At 54.2% G+C, this 20,149-nt stretch overlaps 1 protein-coding gene across 2 annotated transcripts; it reads right to left on the bottom strand.

Moving 5' to 3' along the window:
- Positions 1–11,704: 11,704 nt before the first annotated feature.
- Positions 11,705–17,696, bottom strand: EGR3 (early growth response 3). Of its 2 annotated transcripts, XM_043453665.1 has the most exons (3): positions 16,697–16,834; positions 16,242–16,294; positions 11,705–15,412 (listed from the first exon to the last, which is right to left on the bottom strand). In XM_043453665.1, exons 2-3 carry the CDS (start codon positions 16,279–16,281, stop codon positions 14,403–14,405), a joined length of 1,050 nt encoding a protein of 349 aa, XP_043309600.1. In that variant the 5' UTR covers positions 16,282–16,294; positions 16,697–16,834; the 3' UTR covers positions 11,705–14,402. The 2 variants fall into 2 exon arrangements, with proteins under 2 accessions (XP_043309600.1, XP_043309599.1); XM_043453664.1 differs by lacking the exon at positions 16,242–16,294 and having other exon boundaries at positions 16,697–17,696.
- Between the last annotated feature and the right edge of the window lie 2,453 nt (positions 17,697–20,149).

The following is a 20,149-nucleotide window of genomic DNA, read 5'->3' on the forward strand; positions in this document are numbered from 1 at the left end:
AAGGCCTCAAGGTTGGGCAGAAAACTGGTTTCCTGAAGCCCCTGACAGTTTTTTTGGCGGGGGGAGGTGGGGTGTGGTGGTCCCCTGGACCCACCACGCCCAGCCTCGGGGCTCCTTCACTCCAACCTGTGGGACCCAGCACCTGCCCGAAAGCCACCTGTGAGCGCACCAGACCCGGGTCAGAGAAGGAGGTTGTCAGTGGCTCCAAACCACCTCTCTCAGGAACTCTGCTGCTAATCCAAATAAGATAGGGAAAAGGCAGTGGGAGGAAATGATAGTTTCATGGTTATTTTCAGAAAGGAAACAAAAAAAAAAAATGCAAACAGGAGCACACCCTGCATTTTGGTACAAAATCTAGGAGTCTTGGGGAAAAGAACCTAGAGTTCTTCCTTCTTGTCCTTTCACCAGATGCTGGGGAGGGGCTTCCCCAGGCTGGTGGAGACCTCGAGTTGCTTTTTCTCAGGGGGAAAGGAAGTTGAGGGGCCTGCAAGGACCCCCTCTGATGAAGGCAGGCCGAGAGAAGCTGAGGTGTCTCTGTCTTGGGGGCAGACAGGGGCCCACCCTTTTGAGGGTGGAGTTGGAGGGGATGCGGTGGAGGAGTGAGCAGAGAACTGGGAAATTCTGGAGCTGAAGCTTGTAGAGTGCAGTGGCGTGTGTAGGATTGGTGGGTTGGGAGGGCGTGTTCTTGGAGCACACAGCAGAGAGAGAAATCGAGAAGAGGGAGGGAGGGCAGGAGAGACTGCTTGCGGGACAATGGAGTGGGACAACTGTGAGCAAGTGTGCAGAGCAAGTGTACAAAGATGAGAGCCGTGCCCCCACGGCTGCACACGGAAGAGACTGCCGAGGGCCCCGCCAGATGCCGTGTGAACAGAGAGCAGAATCCTCTTCTTGTTCCCAGAGGGAAACTAGGCCTTGCTTTGTAACCTCTGCGTTTCCCTAGATGAGGTGGGGGCAGTGCAGAGGGAGGTGGTGACCTGAGCCTCTGCGGGGAGGCCGGCGGGTCTGGAGGCCTGTTCCTAGAGATTTTATGGGGTTTGGAGATTCCTATAAGAAAATCATCGGAGACTGGAGGGTAGGGATTGTGGATGGGAGAGAACTAGTCCCCAGAGCAAGGGGCAAAGTGAGCTAAGAAACCCAAATGGATGCAGAAGAGGTGTTCTCAGTGTAGGGGTAAGAAAGAGCTGAGAAGGAGCAGACCTAAGAGAACCAAAGAGGACCTTGGGAAATGGGCTGGCCAGTGTCCTGCCTGAGGCAGGCGAGGTATCATTATCCTCATTTCAGAGATGTGTCATCTGAGGCTCAGAGAGTTGAGTTAGTTGCTGTGTCCAAGTTGCCCTGAATACTTGGAGGAGGTACTGCCAGGGGAGATGGGCAGGAAGAATACTCAGATAAGATACTGGGCAGTTCAGTGGGTGATGAGGGCAGTTCATGGGGCTGACCTAGGAAGGCCCACCAGGTACTGTGCCAGGGAGGACAAAGTTAGGCTGAATCTCAGGGAAATCCTTGTCCTGGGAGGCCTCTTCTACTTTCATGGAAAGGATGTGTCTTCCCTCCCAGCCTGCTAAACCAGACCAAGCCCTGGAACCTGGGAGGGTTGGGGAGGAGATGGAGGTAATGACTCAACCCATCCGACACAGGCTTGACCCAGGGGTGGTTGGGAAACCCAGCAGACGCTCCAGTGGAGTGAAGGGTTGGAATAAATAGGTGATGTTGGAGATAAGGGAGAGAGGGTGTGCCGGCCCAACCCGGCCGGGAGGGGCAGCTGGCAGCCTGCTGAGGAGGGTGGGGAGGAGAACACTTGGATTTTGGGGTTCAGAAGAAGGAATGAGGTTCCAGAACCTCCTGGGAGGCCTTTCCTGGGACAAGGTCCTGGCGGCAGAGGCTCAGGGGGTGGCTTTGGGGCTAAAAATCCAGCCATGGAGGACTCCCAGCAGTGCGAGTCTTCAGGATGGAGACCCACAGGCAGAGCTCTTAAGCCCTCCTGCTCCCTTATCAGGGCAGTGGCTCCCTCCGGAACCGGCCACCCTCTGGGGCCTTCTAGTCCACAGGTGGGAGGCTGATCCATTCACGCATCTCAGGCCTCTCTGAGAGCATTTAGACTGACTGGGACCCCAAACCAGGGGATCTCACCCCATACCAGTTTCTATACACTTTGCAGGCAAATGAGGGGGACAAAGGGTTTCCTAGGTGGCACCAGTGGTAAAGAACCCGCCTGCCAATGCAGGAGAAGCAGGAGACACGGACTCGATCCCTTGTGGGGAAAATCCTCTGGTGGAGGGCATGGCAACCCATTCCAGTATTTTTGCCTGGAGAATCCCATGGACAGAGGAACCTGGTGGGCGACAGCCCACAGGGTCACACAAAGTCAGGCATGACTGAAACGACTTAGCAAGCCCACAGGGGGAAAAGGGTTAAGAAACACATTCCCCAAACAATCACAGCCCCAGAACATTCCCCCAGCCCAGACTCAGGCCAGAAGGAACTATAGTCAGGGAACAGAGGCCCCAGGGAGCCAGAACAGGGCTGGAGAGAGGCCGGAGCTTTTGAGCAGAAGGAAGCAGGATCATTAAGCTAGGGCCCAGGAGGACAAGAGCAGCGGCCTCTCCCTCAACCTGCCGTGGCCCAGCCCTGGCTCAGCTCCCCCTGCTGAGATGGAGGGCTGGGTCTTGTGTGGACCCATAAGACTCAGCCTGCTGTTCCCAGAACATCACAGCTGGAGGTAATGTGTAGATCCACTACCAGCACCACTCACTTTCCTGATCGGACTGTAAGACCCAGAGGGGGACTGTGACTTTGCAGACATCATACAGTTTTGTCCTAATCTCAGAGTCAATACCAGTTACCAGATCTCCTCACTTCTGATGCAGTGAGGCCCAGAGGTGAACAATGGTTTGATGATACAGATTCTCAATGGATGTAGATTTCAGCACCCCACAACCCAGAAGGTACAGTTTCTAACTGTGAAGCAGGGACCATACCTGAGCTTGTCAACTGGACCCTGTATGGTTTTTTCACATGATCTAGTAGGAAGAATTCAGACCTAGCTCCTAGATCTCTTGGGAACATCTGCCCAGAATATTCACCTGTAGAAGAAGAAGAGCATCCCCCAGCAGTCTTCTTCAAGCTTTTGGGACAGAAGAGCTCCTTTTCACAATTTTACAATGCAGCAGATCCGCTCAACAGCCTGGTGGAGAGTAGGGGCATTAACCCCATTGTACAGATGGGAAAACAGAGACTCAGCCAAGTTATGAGGTTGACATATGGTCTAACACAGAAAGGCAGTGCTGGGGCTGAAGCTATGCCTTTGGTCCTTTTTAAAAATTCTTACCAATATTTAAATTTTATTTTTCTATTTGTTCTCTTGACATATGTCTTTTTCTATAAGAATAGTAAATTCTCAGTGCTTATAATACTCTAAAATATCTGAAAGTTCAAGTTGTTAATAAATAATTTTTCCTTCAAAATTTTTTGGCATTTTTTTTTTCTTTATTGGAGTGCCTTTGGTCTTTTGGCTGAGAGATCTGAGCTCTTCCAGCAGCAGCAAAGGAGAAGCAGGTGGGCGGACTGATGGGGGGAAGGCAGAGGTCTGTCCATGCTTGGAATTGTGGAAGTGTGTTAGTCGCTCAGTAGTGTCCAAATCTTTTGCTACCCCATGAACTGTAGCCTGCCAGGCTCCTCTATCCATGGGATTCTCCAGTCAAGAATATTGGAGTGGGTTGCCATGCCTTCTTCCAGGGGATCTTACCAACCCAGGGATTGAACCTGAGTCTCCCACATTGCAGGCACATTCTTTACCATCTACACCACCAGAGAAGCCCCTGGAATTGTAGAAGAAGAACTCTGAGCATCAGAAGAAAGAGGGCATGGGGTGGCCTTGACTCCCAGCTGACCATCTCAGGCCCTGGGCTGAGAAACAGCTGAGGAGGAGAGCAGAAAGGATGCTCTGCATGGACCAAGAAGAATCTGAAGATGGAGTCCCCATCCTAACCCCTCCCCAAGCCCCAGAAAATTCTGCCCCGTAGGAAGAAGCAACCAGAATGTAACACAGGGAAGTGTCATCTGGGTTGGACAACCTCCACCAAGCCAGCTGGGCCCGCTCCAGATATGCCAAGCTGCTGTGTTGTTTTCTGGGGCCTGTGGGCCACCAGGATGTTCTCTTTCTCCTTTGGGAAAAGGACAAGAGAGTGAGCAGGCCTATAGGCCACCAGGTGAACATCCCAGGTAGATCCACTCCACCTAGAGCCCAGTGGGATAATTCACAAGAGAATTTAGCACACTTGACAGGTAGTTAAGTTCCTGGTGACGTTGGGGCTTCATTATTATTGTGGGGTCTGGAGAGGATGCTCTAAGTTCCCCCAGAAAGCTTCCCTCATCCCACCCCCACCTCTCCCACCTCCCCCGGGACTCTGATTTAGATGCCTTCCTATCAGGCTTTACCATCACATGACATGTGTGCTAAGACGCTTCAGTCATGTCTGACTCTGCGAGCCTATAGACTAGCCCACCAGGCTCCTCTGTCCATTGGATTTTCTAGGCAAGAATGCTGGAGTGGGTTGCCATGCCCTCCTCCAGGGGATTGAGCCCATGTCTTTTATGTCTTCTGTATTGGCAGGCAGGTTCTTTACCACGAGTGCCACCTGGAAAGCACACGTGAAAAAAGGCCCAATTTACGGAAATGCTCTGTTTACACGGCTGCCTTTCCCTTGATAGAATGGAAGATCCTCAAGGGCAGAAACTTTGTCCTGTGCTTGTTTGTCTTTGCACTGTGCTGCTGCCCCTCCCCTCCGATGGGCAGCACCGGATCTGCTTTGATACGGTTTCACTAAATTAATGGATAAATTAATTAGATGCAAAGAAGCTCTGGATGATGCCAAGTTGCCACAGAAAGACGGAGATTGATGGGAGCTTTTGGAAAGACATGAAGTGGAAGACCCAAAAAAAGGCAAGGGAAGACATTTTTTCTTCTCTAGAATGAAACTGCTCAGATGAGTGTATAGAAATGATGCTCCAAGATTTGCAAAAATCCAGGGAAATGGAGCTTGTAGCCAGGAAGACTGCACATGAAGTGATTTCAGGAATGTTCCATCTTACAAGATGAGGGCTGAGAAGGGATGAGAATATGACCCTCTTGGAGAAAAGCGGCCATCCACCAGCTCTTTGCCAAGGCAGGAAACATGGCCAATCCAGCCACAGATGAAGGAGGCGGCTGCCTTTGCAGCAGTTCCTCAGAGATGAGGCCAAGGGAAATTCCCATTCTGAGGCTGGACAGCAGGAAGAGTTATCCATCTTATTAGGGACTTGGCATCCAGGCAAAGGGCAACAGGAGGAGAAAGGGTTTTCAGGCTGTGGTTCTCAAAGGAGGCAGCTCTGTCTCTCCTTGGACAATCTGGAGTCTAGGAATCATCAGTGGCCTCTGAGAGGATATGGAAGAAGGGTAAGGAAGACTGCAGTAAGGGGGTGAGCAGGCCAAGCAGAGGAAGGGGGTTGAAGGGTGAAAGGAGAGGTAGCATGGGGAGAGAGAGGGGGCCCCACGCACAGGCCAGTGTTCTCCCCAGAGGCTCGGTGGGGACCAGGCTCTCTCTGACCATCAGTCTTCAGAACGGGTTTGCTTTCTCTGTGATCTGGTCCCCACACTACCTCTCTGACTTCTTCCTATGGCTGACTCCTTCCCTGGCTTCCTTCCAGTCACTCTGGCTCCATGTGATTCCTTTAATACTCCAAGAATACCATCATCAGGACATTTACATTTGCCATCCCGTCTGCCCGGAGAGCTGTGTGGCCAGCTCCATCATTTCCTGCATCTGTGCACAAAGGCCCCTTCCCTGTTTGGTTGTCCTGGACCACCCTATAGTATACTTTTAAAAATATATTCATTTATTTTTGGCTATGTCAAGTCTTAGTTGCAGCTTGAGGAATCTTTCATTGTAGCATGCAGTCTCTCTAGTTGTGGAGCGAGGGCTCAGTAAGCCCCATGTGGCATGTGGGGTCTTAGTTCCCCAACCAGGGATCTCCCGCATTGAAAGGCAGATTCTTTACTACTGGACCACCAGGGAAGTCCCGCACCCTAAATAGTATTGTAATCAGCTCCCCAACATTTGTCCTTCTTACTCTTATCTGTGACACATATCACAATCTGACGCAACATGTTTGTGTCAAAAACTTGTTTGTTTGTTTTTTACCTGCTTCTTCCCTGGAGAAGAGAATCTTTGAGAATAGAGGGACTTTTTCTTTCGTTCACAGCTATATCCTTCCACAAGTATTTATTAAATAAATGAAGCAATTAGCACCCTTTTATGGGACCATCTGCTGAGAGTCTGGATCTGAAATTCTGACTCTGCCTCTGGATATATATGACCTTGGACAAATCATGACCTCCTCCACACTTCAAAAGGAGTGTGTTAGACTAAATAGCCTCTCAAAGTCCCTTTGTTGTTTTGTTGTTTAGTCGATAAGTCATGTCCAACCCCATGGACAGTAGCCCGCCATGTTCCTCTGTCCATGGGATTTCTCAGGTGAGAATCATGGAGCAGGTTGCCATTTCTTTCTCCAAAGTTGCTTATGACTCTACAAACCTAGGGGAACCCGCCCAAGGGGGTGGGGTGAGATAAAGGCCCTGGCAACCCTGATTCTCTCAAGAACATCACTGTCATTAAAGCCCTGGATGTCACGTCTGTTCCCAAACTAGGGTGGGGCAGGGGCAGCACCAACAGCCCCGGGGCTGGAAGCTGAGAACTGGCCAGAAGGCTGAGGTCAAGGACTGACGACTAGGAACAAGTCTCAGATCCAGGCTGAGGGACAGTCGGGGAAGAGCTGGGGCTGCTGCGTTTTATTTAAATCCCTGATAAGGATCAGGAAGCAGGCAACAACCTGATGACACATTAATTAACTTTGCAGATGATACTGGATCAGGAAGGTGTTACATCCACCCATCTAAGTGAGAGAGACAAAAGGACCAGGGAAGGGGTCAGGAACCAGGGCAGGAAATGGCAACAATGAGCAGCAACTGCAGCCAAGAGGGGACAGGACTCGTGTCCTCTGGGTGGATTGGGGGGTGGGGTGGAGAGGACCCATTTTCAGAATACAGATGTCCAGTGGATGGCTGGGGTCGGGAGTGGCTCCGAGGACTGCACGTTCCTCTGACTGTGTTTGGATCCATGTACCGATCCCTGGTGGAGCCAGATGCCTCTTTCTCGCATCTGGATTTGGAGGATGGGGAAAGAGGGCGGGGCAAGGAGCAAGCAAGATAAGTAGCATTTATGTTGCACCCACACTGAGTCAGGCATCATACACATCACCTCACTTGAACCCCACAACAGTAATGATCAGACAGGAGGAAAGCGATGTCCAGAGAGACCAAGAAACGTGTTGACAGTCACAATGCAAGAAAGTGGCAGAGCTGGGTTCAGATCAAGGATGGATGAGGACTCCAAAAGTTAAGGGCCCCAAGGGCACAGCTGGAGTAGCTGCTGGGTTATCAAACTGCCTCTCAATTTTCAGGACGGAGATCTGAGTAACAAGTGCCCCCAAGTAAGCTTTCCTTAGCACCTGAGGGTCATACAGGAGCAGGAAAATTTTCTTTCCTGCTCAGAGGGCCTGACCTTCCGAAGCAGTAGGGAAAAGGGAACAAGGAAGAATGGAAGACTTTTAGGTGCCTGGACCACCTGGATGGGCAAGGTGCTCAGGAGTAAAAGCGCCAGAGCTCTTGCAGCCTGTTGTTGAGAAGAAGCCAACATTCCTGGAGGCCCAGTTCTGTTCTTGTCACTAATCTCTCTCCCTTTCGTGGAGACAGGGACCTGATGACTTCTGGGTAAGTGGTCAACCCCTGAGGTGGACCAGAACGCAGGTCTGCAGGTAAGGGTAACTTCCTTCATGGAGGACTGGGCTGTCCCCAGCCTCGGCAGTGTCAGACATTTCTTCTCCTGCAGGGAGCTGAGAAATGGAAGCATTCTTGAGCCTCTCACTAGAAACCCAGGGGGTGACCCCAGAGGGTGACCCCAGAGGGGACTCAAGTCTGTTGTTGGCTGGATCAGAAAAGAGCACCGGCTTCTGGCTGGGTGTGATACCACTTGTGAACAGTCCAAGGTGAAGATGACGGCAGGTCCTGGGTAGGCCTCATGGGAGACCACTTGGAGGGCTAGTGATCATGCTCCAAACAAACAAGAGAATATAACTGGAGTAATGATGGCATTAGAGGGCTATAGAGTCTGAAGACACCTAGGAATGGATGAAGGAGGAGATCGTAAGAGCAGGGTGGAGTGCCTGAGATCAAGTAATGACATTCCAAAAGCCCAGAGATTGTGCTTGTCCTTTGTCCAGAGACCTTGAGAGCACAGCAGGATCTCAGTAAGCCACCCCATATTCTGTTGAGTAGCAAGCACCATCTAGAACACTATATTCTCTTACTCTTGTTTGCCACTTTGTGGCCATGATCTGTTTACATTACCTCCTTAGTAAGATTGCTCAGAAACCTTGCTTCTTACCACCTGTATGTTTGTCAGAGAGGAAGACACAGTTTTTTCATGCCCATTAGGGGGCTGAGGAGCACTGTGTCCCTGGTGGCCTGCAGGGGTGGTGGTGGCAGGGAAGACCCCAATTCCAGAGCCCAGATGAAGGATGGGGATTGAGGATCCCATGCAGGAGGTTCAGAGCCTGCTCCCTTCCTGCCTGGGCATGATCCATTAGAGACTCTAGTGCAAATTGGGGAGAGCCCCACGGCACTGCCCCCAACACTGTCCCCACCTCTGTTGTTGCAGGGGATAGTGAAAATGGTCACCGTGGAAAATATTAGAGATGGCTGGCATGGATGGGAACTTTCCAGCAAAAGGAGCAGTGAAATTTCAAGAGCTAGGATGCTGGGAGAAGCTGATGAGGCCACACATGTTCCACGCCTCGTAGATGACAGAGGGGGAGTGACGGTGTGCCCTCAGTGCTGTCCCGGGTACTGCTGGGACCAAAGGGCTCCAAGGGTCACTCAGATCTATCCCCTTCTTCTGGGGAGTGCACTCCTCCCCACACAAAGAGCGGGTGTGCTAAAAGGAGCCACTAGGGATAGATTTAGGATTACGACCTATTTTTAAAACCCCATGGCACCTTTTAGAAAGTCATTTTCCCCTAGTTGTTAAGATTTTTGCCAGTATGATTTCTAGTCTTTGGAATACACAGAGGCCTCCTACTTTCCCCAGGTTTATTGTTCCAGGACACAAGGGGAGCCAATGAAGGCCAGGAAAAGGCAGCTCACAACCCCTCACCTACAGCAAGCAAATTCTGGACTAGCAAAAGGGGATCAGGAATGAGTGGCCACATGTTATTGCCTACACTCACCAGAATCCACCTTCCTACTCCTTTTTATACACTTGTGAATAATATAGACACACACACACTCAGTCACTCACTCACCACCACCACCGAATAAAAATATAAGCTATTCCCTGCCCCCGGTTCTCACAAAGTATCGCCTCATTTGTACCCAATCCCAGTTCACTAAGTACAATTTTATAGAGTCATTACTTTCAGTATGCCACTCCAAGGGGTATGTATGTGTGTTGGGGGCATCCTTTCATTCACCCCCCAAACAACTTAGGGGTTTCCACACTCCCGGGCCTCTTCTTGGCAAAGCCTCCATGGATTGCTTCTCATGATAGCCCCATCCAGAACTTTCCTCTCCCCTACCCTCACTTCACCCTTGAGTTTCAGGGTTGAATCTCCTCTCCCCACATTTACAAAACTCAGGCAGGTTGGGTTGGTGATGTGATGCTATCTGGGGCAGCCTTATCTAGCAACAAAGTGTGAATCAGAGATTACACCACAGAGGGCTGGTGCCAGCCAGGCGGGCTGCCATATTGCCAAGTAACCCAGTGGTTGAACCAGGTTGGGTTGAGTAACACGCACCAATGGCAAGCGAGTTTATTAATCAAGCCGCGTAGTACACTGTTGACGAAAGTGTCCCTGTGAACGCCGGGTCTGACTGGAGAAGGCGCAAGTAGGGCTGTGTGCTAACTGTGAAGAAACGCAGTGACCTCTCTTCCACTGATAATGTTCACTTGAAAAACACATGGGACTCTGAAAGGATTCATCCAGTTTAGCAAGGAGATGGACTATATTCTCCATCACTAGGGCTTGTCAGCCATCTTGGATTCCTTGTGTTAAAAAAGGATACCGCCTTACAGCTGTACACAGAGTTGCAGCTTGGAAGTTTCCAAGTTTCATGAGGCCAGAGAACGGAATTCAAGATGGCAGCCAGTGACCTAGAACTGTGTGGGTGAGAACATGAGAGATTGCATACTGCATTCTCTTTCCTGATCTCTCACATCAAAAACATTCTTTTCTAAGCCACAGCCCACCTCCTCCACCCAGGTCTGCTCTCAACCAGAAATACCACCCATATTTTTCACTCTGATGGGCCTGCATGGAGGGCAGGGGGCATGATAGAATGGTTTCCGAGCAGGGACATCACAATGACATTCTGTCACTGGACGGCTGGCCCGGTTGGCACCTCAGGTGGTGAGGCGCTGTTCCCAAGTCACTGACACAGCTCTGTATTGTACATCAAGCTCCTACATGTTGCTGAGGCAGGTAAGATACAAAACGCATGGCTAAGAAACCGGAGTGACTGTTTCAGGGGGCAGGCAGGAGAGGGAGAGACTGATCTGTCCAGACTATTCTGTAACAAGCCTCCCAAGGATAAAGGATTCTATAAACGAGGGGATGCAAGATGGAGCAGGATGGAGATGTGAACACAGGGTGGAAGTGGAGCTTACGTGTCTCTGCGAGAGAAGTGGCGAAAGCTCTGGGGCTGGCAAAGTCAGTTAAGGTAAAGCAAGGTTCCAGAGAAGCAAGCTCAGAGGGTAGGGAAAGCATTACTCCTATGGGAGATAGAAATTGTAAGATGGGAGGGATTACTGTTATAGAAAACATTCCCTGTATTTCTCCAAATTCCGGGGTTCTTTCTCTTCTAAGCATTGGATCCTTGGGTAGATAGACCTTTTCCAGGTCGCTATGAATAGTGGGACCGGGAGAACCCTGTCCAAGTAGGACTGAGTTGCAGAGCTTTTAGATCTGATTTTTCCCAATTATCTGACCACAAGAAGAGCTCTCTCTCTAGTGATCTTGCCAACCCTGAAGAACCCCTCTTAAATCTCTATCTGCTTTTCAGTAGCTTTAAAAGCTCCAACTAGAGCATGACTGAGTGTAGCTGCAGAGACACTCACCCCCCAACCCTGGGTCCTGCTCTGGTGCTGACTGTAACCACCAGAGAAGTAGATCCTAAACCAGGAGCTCCCCTCCCTTCTACCCTCAGATACCCATTGGAAACCAGAGAAAAAGAGTCCAGCCCAGACTCCCATGAGCTTATCTAATCTGTTCGTCTAATCTCTCTGGCAGTTTGAGGCTCTCAGAAGGGTGGAGGAGAAACCTTAGAACCACAGTGGAATTCTCTGAGAACCACAGTAACCACTCAACATGGACCTGGAAACACCAGAACCCCACACAAAATTCTGACCACCTTCTAGTCACGCCAGACTCCCCCTTTCCACAGTAAAGGGTCTCAGAGAGAGAACCACAAAAACCAGGCAGAAGCACCACCTATCAAACCAACTACCAGCCGAAAACAAAACAAGACAAAAAAAGAAAAGAAAAGAAAAACAGGCCAAACCAAAACTTTATGCCATGAAAACAAGAAACAAAATAAGGAGATTTATAGGCCGGCTGATTGTCAGCAAACACAATATATTTACTGAATTAGCATTTGCTCACAGTGCAAATGGTACAACATGACACCATTTCAATCTTTCGGTTTTTAAAAATGCTGTTTCCATTAACTATATTATATTGGCATAACAATGTGACAAAGGAGCAAATGAAATGTTGGTGAAGAATTTCACCTTTTCACAATATCAAGCATATTTTTTTAACCTTAGTATAAGGTACTATAAATCCAAGAAATAAAAACATCCACAAAATATATTACATCTGGTTTGTCTTTTTCTAAGTACTCAACTTTATACAAAAGTCTTTCAAAAAATATCATCCCCCATAGGTTTTCCTGTTTAAAACCTGATTTTTTTTTCTCTCAGTTCACATAAGTTAGAGTGCATTTTCTCTTTTTTTTTTCTCTTAAAACATGCAGACATATAAAAAATCTGGATAGCACAACCTTTTGGCAACAAAGTCATTTTTCTCTTAGTTTAGCTTAAATGTCTGAGAACAGTTTTATTAAAACAAAGGAAAACTCAGAATTATCATGCAGTGACATGCATAGATCAGAAGGAGCAAGGAAAAAATATTAAAGGGTATCTGATTCCTCCTTCCAGCTTTGAAGTGACCAAAATTTTTGTTTTTTTTTTTTAAATAATCATCACATTATAAAAAGTATTCTGCAAAATACTGTCTCTGCAAAGAAAGATTTTACCCTTCAGCTGAAAAAATATGGGCCCTCCTGGAAAACTTCATCCACTTCTCTCTCCTTCTACAAAAAATCCAAGTACCTGGAAATCCAGAATCCTCTTGTTCTATGATTTTTCCCCCCTTTCACTAGATTCCTTTTAGTATTATTTATCCACCACCAAAAAAACCGGTGCTTTTTTCTTAAAAAAAAAAAAAAGTGGGAAACGCATAAAGTGACTTTAAAAACAGACATTCTGTAAACTCCAGACCTGTCTTCCTTCTCTCTGGGCAGCTTACTGACCCCAGGAGAAATAACGCTAACAGGGAACAGTACATTCAGGCAAGACTGCACTGGAAGCTGTGTCTCAGGCCAGCTTCCCTACTACTCCACATCCAAAGAGTTCCCCCTGTGTGGAGGAGGCTGGGGAGGAGGGGGTGCCTGAGAAGAGGTGAGGTAGGGCAGGGAGAAGGTGAGACTGGGGTATGGAAGAGATGTGCCTCATTCATCAACATGGATTAATGCAGACATCCCCATAACTTGAGGAAAATTTGGACACAGCTGTGTGTCTATGTGTTTCTATGGATGCATATATACATACTCACATACACATACACACATAGGCAGATACAGTCTCATTGGTTACATTTTTTCATAAAAAATAAATCGTTTAAAGCTGTATATGCCTATAAGTTCTCTTTATTCCCGTGCACTGCACTGGATTGCCAAGTACCTTAGAGATTTAATTTTGCTAGAAATACATACTGTGTGCAGGTTATACATATATGTATGTATATATATATATATATGTGGGTGTGAACACACACATATTTATACACATACATACCTACACACATGCCATTTACCTAAATTTGAATTCTACCTGTTGTATGGATGATGCCAAAGGTGGAAAAAAAAAAAAAGGCTGCATTCCAATCAATGATGGGAAGAGAAATGGGTACGTGAGTGAGAGAAAACAAAAAGATGGCGAAATGGGGTGGCTGGTTGAGGCCTGCCTTTTTGGAAAAAAGATTTGGAAAGAGATGGGAAAAGGCTTAGAAGGGAAAGGCGGGGGAAGGCAGAGGGCAAACTCAGAGACAGAGATTTTAAAAACTGGGGCTGAGGAAAAACACATTTCTAAAAAGGCAGGTTCAAGGATGGCTGCTCCTTCTCCCCGCAGATCAAACTTCCCTGAGGCCTTGAGAGGGAAGCGCTCGGAAAAGGAGGGATTCTGAGGGGCCAAACCCTAAGCGGCGGTAGCAGCACCGCGGCGGCGGCATCCGAGGCATTTCTGTAAGAAACATTATTTCTGAGCAGATGGAAGACCGTCTTGTCCCGCCACGCGCAGGCCCCCAGCCCGGGACGTTTCCCTAGCGGCCCGGGGACCCGAAGTGGGGAAGAGTTTAGGGTGGACACAGCCCAGTTCAGCTCAAGAGTCTCACACACGCGCGCGCGCGCGCGCACACACACACAGAAACACACACACGCACACATAACACATACACACACGCGAGCACGCACACTCGCGCGCATCCCCGCACGCAGGCGCGCGTGCGTGCGGCGGGCAGCAAGCTCTGCGCTTTGGTGCGCTCCTTACCCCCTCCCCCTCTCGGGTCTTCGAGGGGGAATCGAGGGACACGTGGGGGGAACCTTGAGGTGCTTGGGTCCGGCGAGGCTTGGGCGGACCCCGCCTTCAGTCCCCGGCAGGTCCTTGGCCCGGCCCGGCGGCCCCTGGATCAAGACGATCCGAACTGAACAAAGCGGGCTAGACGCCACCTTTCCGCCCCCACGCCTTGGCTAAGGGGTGGGCATCGAGGGGAAGGCGCCTCTTGCCCTGGCCCCCGACCGTCGGCCGATGTGAAAGGGTGGAGACGGGGGACAGCGAAGGGAAACAAGGGGCCTTACGTCCATGGAGAGGCCAGGGCGCGGCCCCTGCGCCTCCGTAGCGAGCTTTTCGGCTGCGCATTCAGGCGAGCAGCCGGGAGACACTGAAGGGGAAAAGTGGGATCTGGGGGCCCGAGCCTCAGGCGCAGGTGGTGACCACAGGGGCCAGGGATACCGGGGCCGCCGAGGACGCAGAAGGCGCACCCCCCTTCTCCGCCTTCTTCTCCTTTTGCTTGAGGTGGATCTTGGCGTGGCGCTTGCGCTCGTCGCTGCGCGCAAACTTGCGCCCGCAGAACTCGCAGGCAAAGGGCTTCTCGCCCGTATGCGTGCGGATGTGAGTGGTAAGGTGGTCGCTGCGGCTGAAGCTCCGCATGCAGATCCTGCACTGGAAGGGCTTGTGGCCCGTGTGGATGCGCAGATGCCGGGTCAGCTCGTCCGAGCGGCTGAAGCGGCGGTCGCAGCCCTCCGCCGGGCACGCGTGTGGCCGCTCGTGGAGCGGGGTCTTGCTAGGTCGGTTGGGGTACTTTCGAGGCCGTATGGGCTTGAGAGTGAGCGGCGGCTGGGGCAGGCTGCCAAAGCCCGGGTGGATCTGCTTGTCTTTGAATGCCTTGATGGTCTCCAGCGGGGTAATAGGGGGCGGGTTGACCCGGATGGGGTCCATGCCCTGGAAGGGCTTGTGCTCCGGCATGGAGCCCATGTCGTTGGGGTGGTGGTATAGATTGTAGTCGGGAATCATGGGGAAGAGGTTGCTGTCCAAGGCTGGTTTGGCCGACTGGTAATCCTGGGGGGAATAGGCGAGCCCGGGGTTGCCCTGGGGGTCGTGGAAAGACACAGGCTCCGAGTAGAGATCACTGCAGTTAGAATAGGGGGGCAGCGCCGGATACATGGCCTCCACGTCCCCCTGCGGCGGCTGCACCATGCTGGCCGTGGAGGTCTGCGTGCTGAGTGCCCCAGAGGCCGGGGGCACCCCCAAAATGCCGGCGCTCATGAGGCTAATGATGTTGTCCTGGCACCAGTTGGAAGGGGAGTCGAAGGCGAACTTTCCCAAGTAGGTCACGGTCTTGTTGCCGGGGGCTGGCTGGAAGGAGCCCGAATACGAGAGTTCCGGGTTGGGCTTCTCGTTGGTCAGACCGATGTCCATCACATTCTCTGCGGAGAGCGGGGGAGAGAGGGGAGGGGTGAGTGAAGCCGAGTCGGCTCCCGGGCCGGGGCGCCCAGGTCCTTGCCCAGGTGTGGAGGGTGCGGCCGCATGGAGTGCGCAGCGGATGGGATAAGAGGAAAGAGAGCTGCGCCCAGCGCAAAGCGGGCGGTGCCGCGCTCCCGGGCGCAACCTGGATACAGCAAAATACTACGGATCGGGGTGTGGAGTGGCTGCGGCACACACACCGCACACGCCGTACACACACACTCCCGTAACACACACACACAGGCGCGAGAGCGAGAAGCATTGTTGTTATTCCCGAGGTGGGGCGGGCAGGTAGCTGCAGCTACAGGTAGTTTCAGACCCGGAGCGCGCCGGGCTCTCGCTCTCCAGCGCACACAACTCGGCCCTCTTCCCCTAGCCCTGTCCGCGCCGGACCCCGCGCCCTTCCTGCCCCGACGAAGCCCCCTGTGCGCACCGCGCCTGGGTAGCTGCCCCGGAGCGCTCCGTCGCTTTGTCCTCGGCGCGTAGAGGGGTGCTGCCCGCAAAGGGAGCTCTCTCGCCGCCTACCCCAGCCCCAGCCTCCTCCGGGCCTAAAGGAGCTTTCGGCTCCTGCTGGAGGGGGAAAGCCCAGCCTCAGCTTAGCGAGAGTGGAGGGCGGCGGAAAACCGGCCGGTGTCTCCACGGCGGGAGTGGCCGCTGTTCCCAAGCTCCTCGGTCCGTGGATCGCCCCCCGTGGCAGCCCCCGGGCGGGTGGATCCCCACCTTCTCCCCTCCCCGCCGTCCCCACACCCCCACGGCTTTGCTGAACGCCCTGGAAAGGCAGCGTCGCAGTACCTCTCCCACCGCGGGGACTCCACGCCGCACATGGCTCCATCCCGGGTGGGAGGCTGAGGGAGTAAGGGGGGAGAGCGCGGGTGAAAAGGGACGTTGGGCTCCTCCCGGGAAAGGGGGCGACGGCACTACGCCTTGCGCGCAGCCCGGCGATCGCGCCCCCTAAGTGGAGAACCCCAGAGCCGCTCGCACCTACCTCCCTTCGGTCGGCGGCTGCCCCCACCCGGAAGACTCGAAGCCTCTACCGTGGCGTCGCCAACCGAGCCTTCCCGATCGGGGAGGGCGGGAGGAGTGGGTGGGAAAAGCAACTCGCCCCCCGGAAAATTCCCAGCGCGCGGCCACCCCCCCATCTCTCTATCCATCCATCCATCTATCCATCCGTAGCTAGCTCGTTCCCTCCTCCTCTTCCTCTCTCCCTTTCCTTCCTCGCTGCCTCGCCGCCTCCCCGCCGCCCTTACCTGTAGCCATCTGATTGTAATGGGCTACCGAGTCGCTGCTGCCAGAAAAGAGGTTGAGCGCGCTGGGGATCTCCTCGGGGTACAGATTGTCAGGTAGTTGGTTTAGCAAACTGCTCATGGTCACCGGCAGCTTCTCGGCGAGTTTGCCGGTCATAGCACTCCCGAGCTGCCGCCGCCGCCGCCGCCGCCGCCGCTCGCTCCTAACGCAGCTTCCAGGCAAGCGGCATCAGAGAGGCGATCGGTGGTGCAGGGGAAAAGCATGCGAGAGGGAAAGTTCGGGGGGAGGGGGGAGGGAAGAGGGGAAGGGGTGGGCTTGGGGAGGGGATCTTCTCTTTTTTGAGGAGTGGGTGGGGGAGAGGGCAAAGGGTGGGTAATCCTCTTGGATGCCTCAGCTGGCGCCGTGGTAAGAGGCTGGGTCGTGGCGGTGGTGGTGGGGGGGCGTGTGCGCGAGGTGGGTGGGGGCTGGGTTGGGGTGGGGTGGGGAGATCTCGGTCCAAGGGGGTCGCACGCGGCCTCAGTATTGATATCACCAACAGACGCGCGCCCGCGGCCCCCCCGCCCCTCGATCCGCCACCGCCACCGCCGCCACTGCCTCTGCCAGCCGCCTCTGCCGCTGCCGCTGCCGCTGCTACCGCCAGCACCAGCCCCGCCGCTTCCTAGCAAGCTCACTGCTGCCCAAAAGCTCCCAGCCAGGGAACTCCACCAGCCTATTTATCCGAGCCCCGGGAAAGCTCCGTGACGTAGCTGCCCATATATGGACAGACAAAGCCCAGCCGAAGGGGCGCGACGTCACAATGGAAGCTCCTCACAATGGAACATTAGAAAGCAGGAAGCGGGCCGCAGCCAACGTGCGGCGCCCGCACCGCTCTCGGATCTTAAAAAAAAGAGAGAAATAGAAGAGAAGAAGGAAAGAAAATTCGAGAGGCGAGAGGAAAGAGGGATGTAACTGAAAGTGAAGCGTAAAGCGCGCAGCGCGGGGTCGAAAGAGCAATAGCCTCCTGTGTGTTTATTTGGTGTCGGCACTCGGAGAGAGCGCGCTTATAGGATCGCAGGGCGGGGCGGGAGGCAGTGAGGTGGGGTGGTTTACAAGTGGCCTCCGACACTCTCCCCCCAACAGGAAGAAAAATGATTGAAAACACACGGCGGGGGTCCCTTTGCAGCCTGGGAACTTCTGGGGAACCCGGAAGGTGTGCGCTCCGACCCTGCCCCCGCGCCGCTCCTCTCCTGTCCAGGACTCCTCTCGCCTGGGACTGGGACAAAGTCCCTCTCAGGAGGATTCCAGCGGGTGAGGGGTCTCCAGTCCAGCACCTCGGGAACGTTTGTGCCGCCCTCCCTCGGGTTTGCCGCCCACATTCCTGCTGCTCCCTGGGCCCCTGACCCTGAGTTGACACCAGGCTGAGTGCAGTGTTGGGGAGATTGGTAGTTGCAGAACGGCTGCGTTGGAGGCGAGAACCCCGCACCTCGGGAGGTCGAGGGTGTGCAATTTTGGTGGTGAAGGAGTGAAGTCGAGGGGACAGGAAACATGTGCACCAAACCCTCCAAAAATCCCCTAATGCTTCCAAAGCACCCCTTTGACCACGGGATGGCAGGAGGGCCCAGCAGGCCCAGACACAGTCGCTGTGTAGTGCTTCCTGCGAAGGGCGCGCCACCGAGTTGCCGCAGGAGTCTGCCGAACCCACAGTCTCGGAGCCACCGCGGCGACCTCCCCTGGTCTCTGCCCTCCCCCTCGCCTTCCACGGGGCTGTCCCCGTGGCTGAGTGCGGGGTGCCCTGCAGTCAAGGGCCGCCTGTTAGCCGACCCCGAGCGCTGTCAACTCCCAGGGGAGGCAGAGATCCCGGGGGCGGCTGATACGTTCCCCGAGGCCTGTTCCCGGAGCGCGCGCGGCCGGGCCGCGGGAGAGGGGGAGGAGAGGAGAGGAGCGTGGGGGAACGACCCCAGATCACACCGGCTCGGCGTAGGAGGATTCCCTCCTCGGTGGCCGTGTGGGCGCGGTGGATCCCGCGGTCCCTGGCCCTGGAGCCGGGGTTGGGGGAACGTGCATTTCTCAGGGGGAGTGGGAGTGTTGACAAGGAGGAGGAGAGGATCCCCGGGCCTCACTCCGTAGGAGGGCCACGCGGGCCGGGGACGTGTGGGAGGAACTCCCAAGCTGCTGCTCGTCGTGGGGGTGGATGACAACCTCGCTCTCCTCCCCTCCACTTCACTCGATGGAGAGCTAGGGGTGGGAGGGCCCGGCCTCCCCCGGATCTCCTCTGGTGCTTAGGAAAGGAGGGATTCCCGCCGCCCGCGGGCCCCCTCTCCCCCGCCCTTGCTGTCGCTCCCGCCAGGCTCCCCGCACCTATCCTGGGGAGGTTCTGCGCCCCCGGGCTCTCCTCCGCCCGCGCGGCGCGGGGAGAGAGCGCTCTGCAGCGGTCCCCGGCTCCGGCCGGAATCAGGGCATGCAGCGCCTCCCGCCCCCGGCTCCCTCCCAAGGCGGTGGGGCGGGAGCGGGGCGGGCGGGGGGGGGGGCGATTGGCCGGCCCGGGGGCGTGGGCGGCAGTGTGAGCCGGGCTGGGCGCGGGAGGGGCCTGGGCGGCTGCCGGGAGGGTCGCGGGGCGGCGGGCCAAGCCGGGAAGAGCCATACAAGGAGCGGATCCGGTGACGCGCCGGCCGCGCCCCTTCTCCTTCTCGATTTGGCTGCAGATTCCGGTCCCCAGATTTGCATATTTTGGCATCCAGTGGAAAAGGAAAGAAGAACGGAACCCGCAGCCTTTAAAGGAACCACACAGGCTGTAGCGTCACCTAGGGAGGCGGTCTGGGGGGCGTGAAAAATTAGCCAGCGGCTCCGGCCTCTGGCCGCGGAGCCTGGCAGCTGGGGAGAGACCGGGAGAGGCGGGGAGCAGCGACCCCCGGCGAGCATCGGCCGCTCCAGTCCCGGCCGTGGCCTCTCCGCGGCGCTTTCTGCTGCGCGTGCACCCGGAGGTGGAGAGGGGTTCTGTGGATTCCTGTCGGGGCCAAGAGACGCCGCGAGGTTCGCGGCCTTCAGGCGAGCCGCAGACACCAGCGGTGCCTGCAGTGCCCATATTTCCCCGCGCGAGGCACAGCTCAGCCCGCGGGGGTGGCGGGGAGGAAGTGCGAGCGCTCCCGGCCGCCCAGCTCAACTCGGGAGGCCCCTACTATGACGCACCCCCACCATCGTTGAGACCCGGGAAAGGAAGGAAATTGAGGAGCTGGAAACCCCGGGTCTGTTTGATAGGCACCCACATTAGGAAAGGCAGAGGCCGGTGGGAGAATCTGGGATTCTTGAAAGCTTCCGGGGCCCCAAAGACCATAGAGGCGTGTAGCCATTCCAGAGGTGGGCCGCAGACACTTTTAGGCCGATTGGACCTGTTGCATTCAAGGAGAACAAGTAGAGTTTGCAGGCCTGCTCCAGACCTGCTTGCTTGTTGGTGAGAATGGGTAGGAGTTTTTTTTCGG

The sequence above is a fragment of the Cervus canadensis genome, chromosome 30, assembly GCF_019320065.1.
Source record: "Cervus canadensis isolate Bull #8, Minnesota chromosome 30, ASM1932006v1, whole genome shotgun sequence".
Taxonomy (NCBI): Eukaryota; Metazoa; Chordata; class Mammalia; order Artiodactyla; family Cervidae; genus Cervus; species Cervus canadensis.

Bases quoted from the DNA above. Each gene is read 5' to 3' on its own strand.
- EGR3 (XM_043453664.1), bottom strand. From the start codon at position 16,850: ATGACCGGCAAACTCGCCGAGAAGCTGCCGGTGACCATGAGCAGTTTG. The intron at 15,413-16,696 runs GTAAGGGCGGCG...CGCTCTCCGCAG, and splicing joins TTACAATCAGATGGCTACAG to AGAATGTGATGGACATCGGT.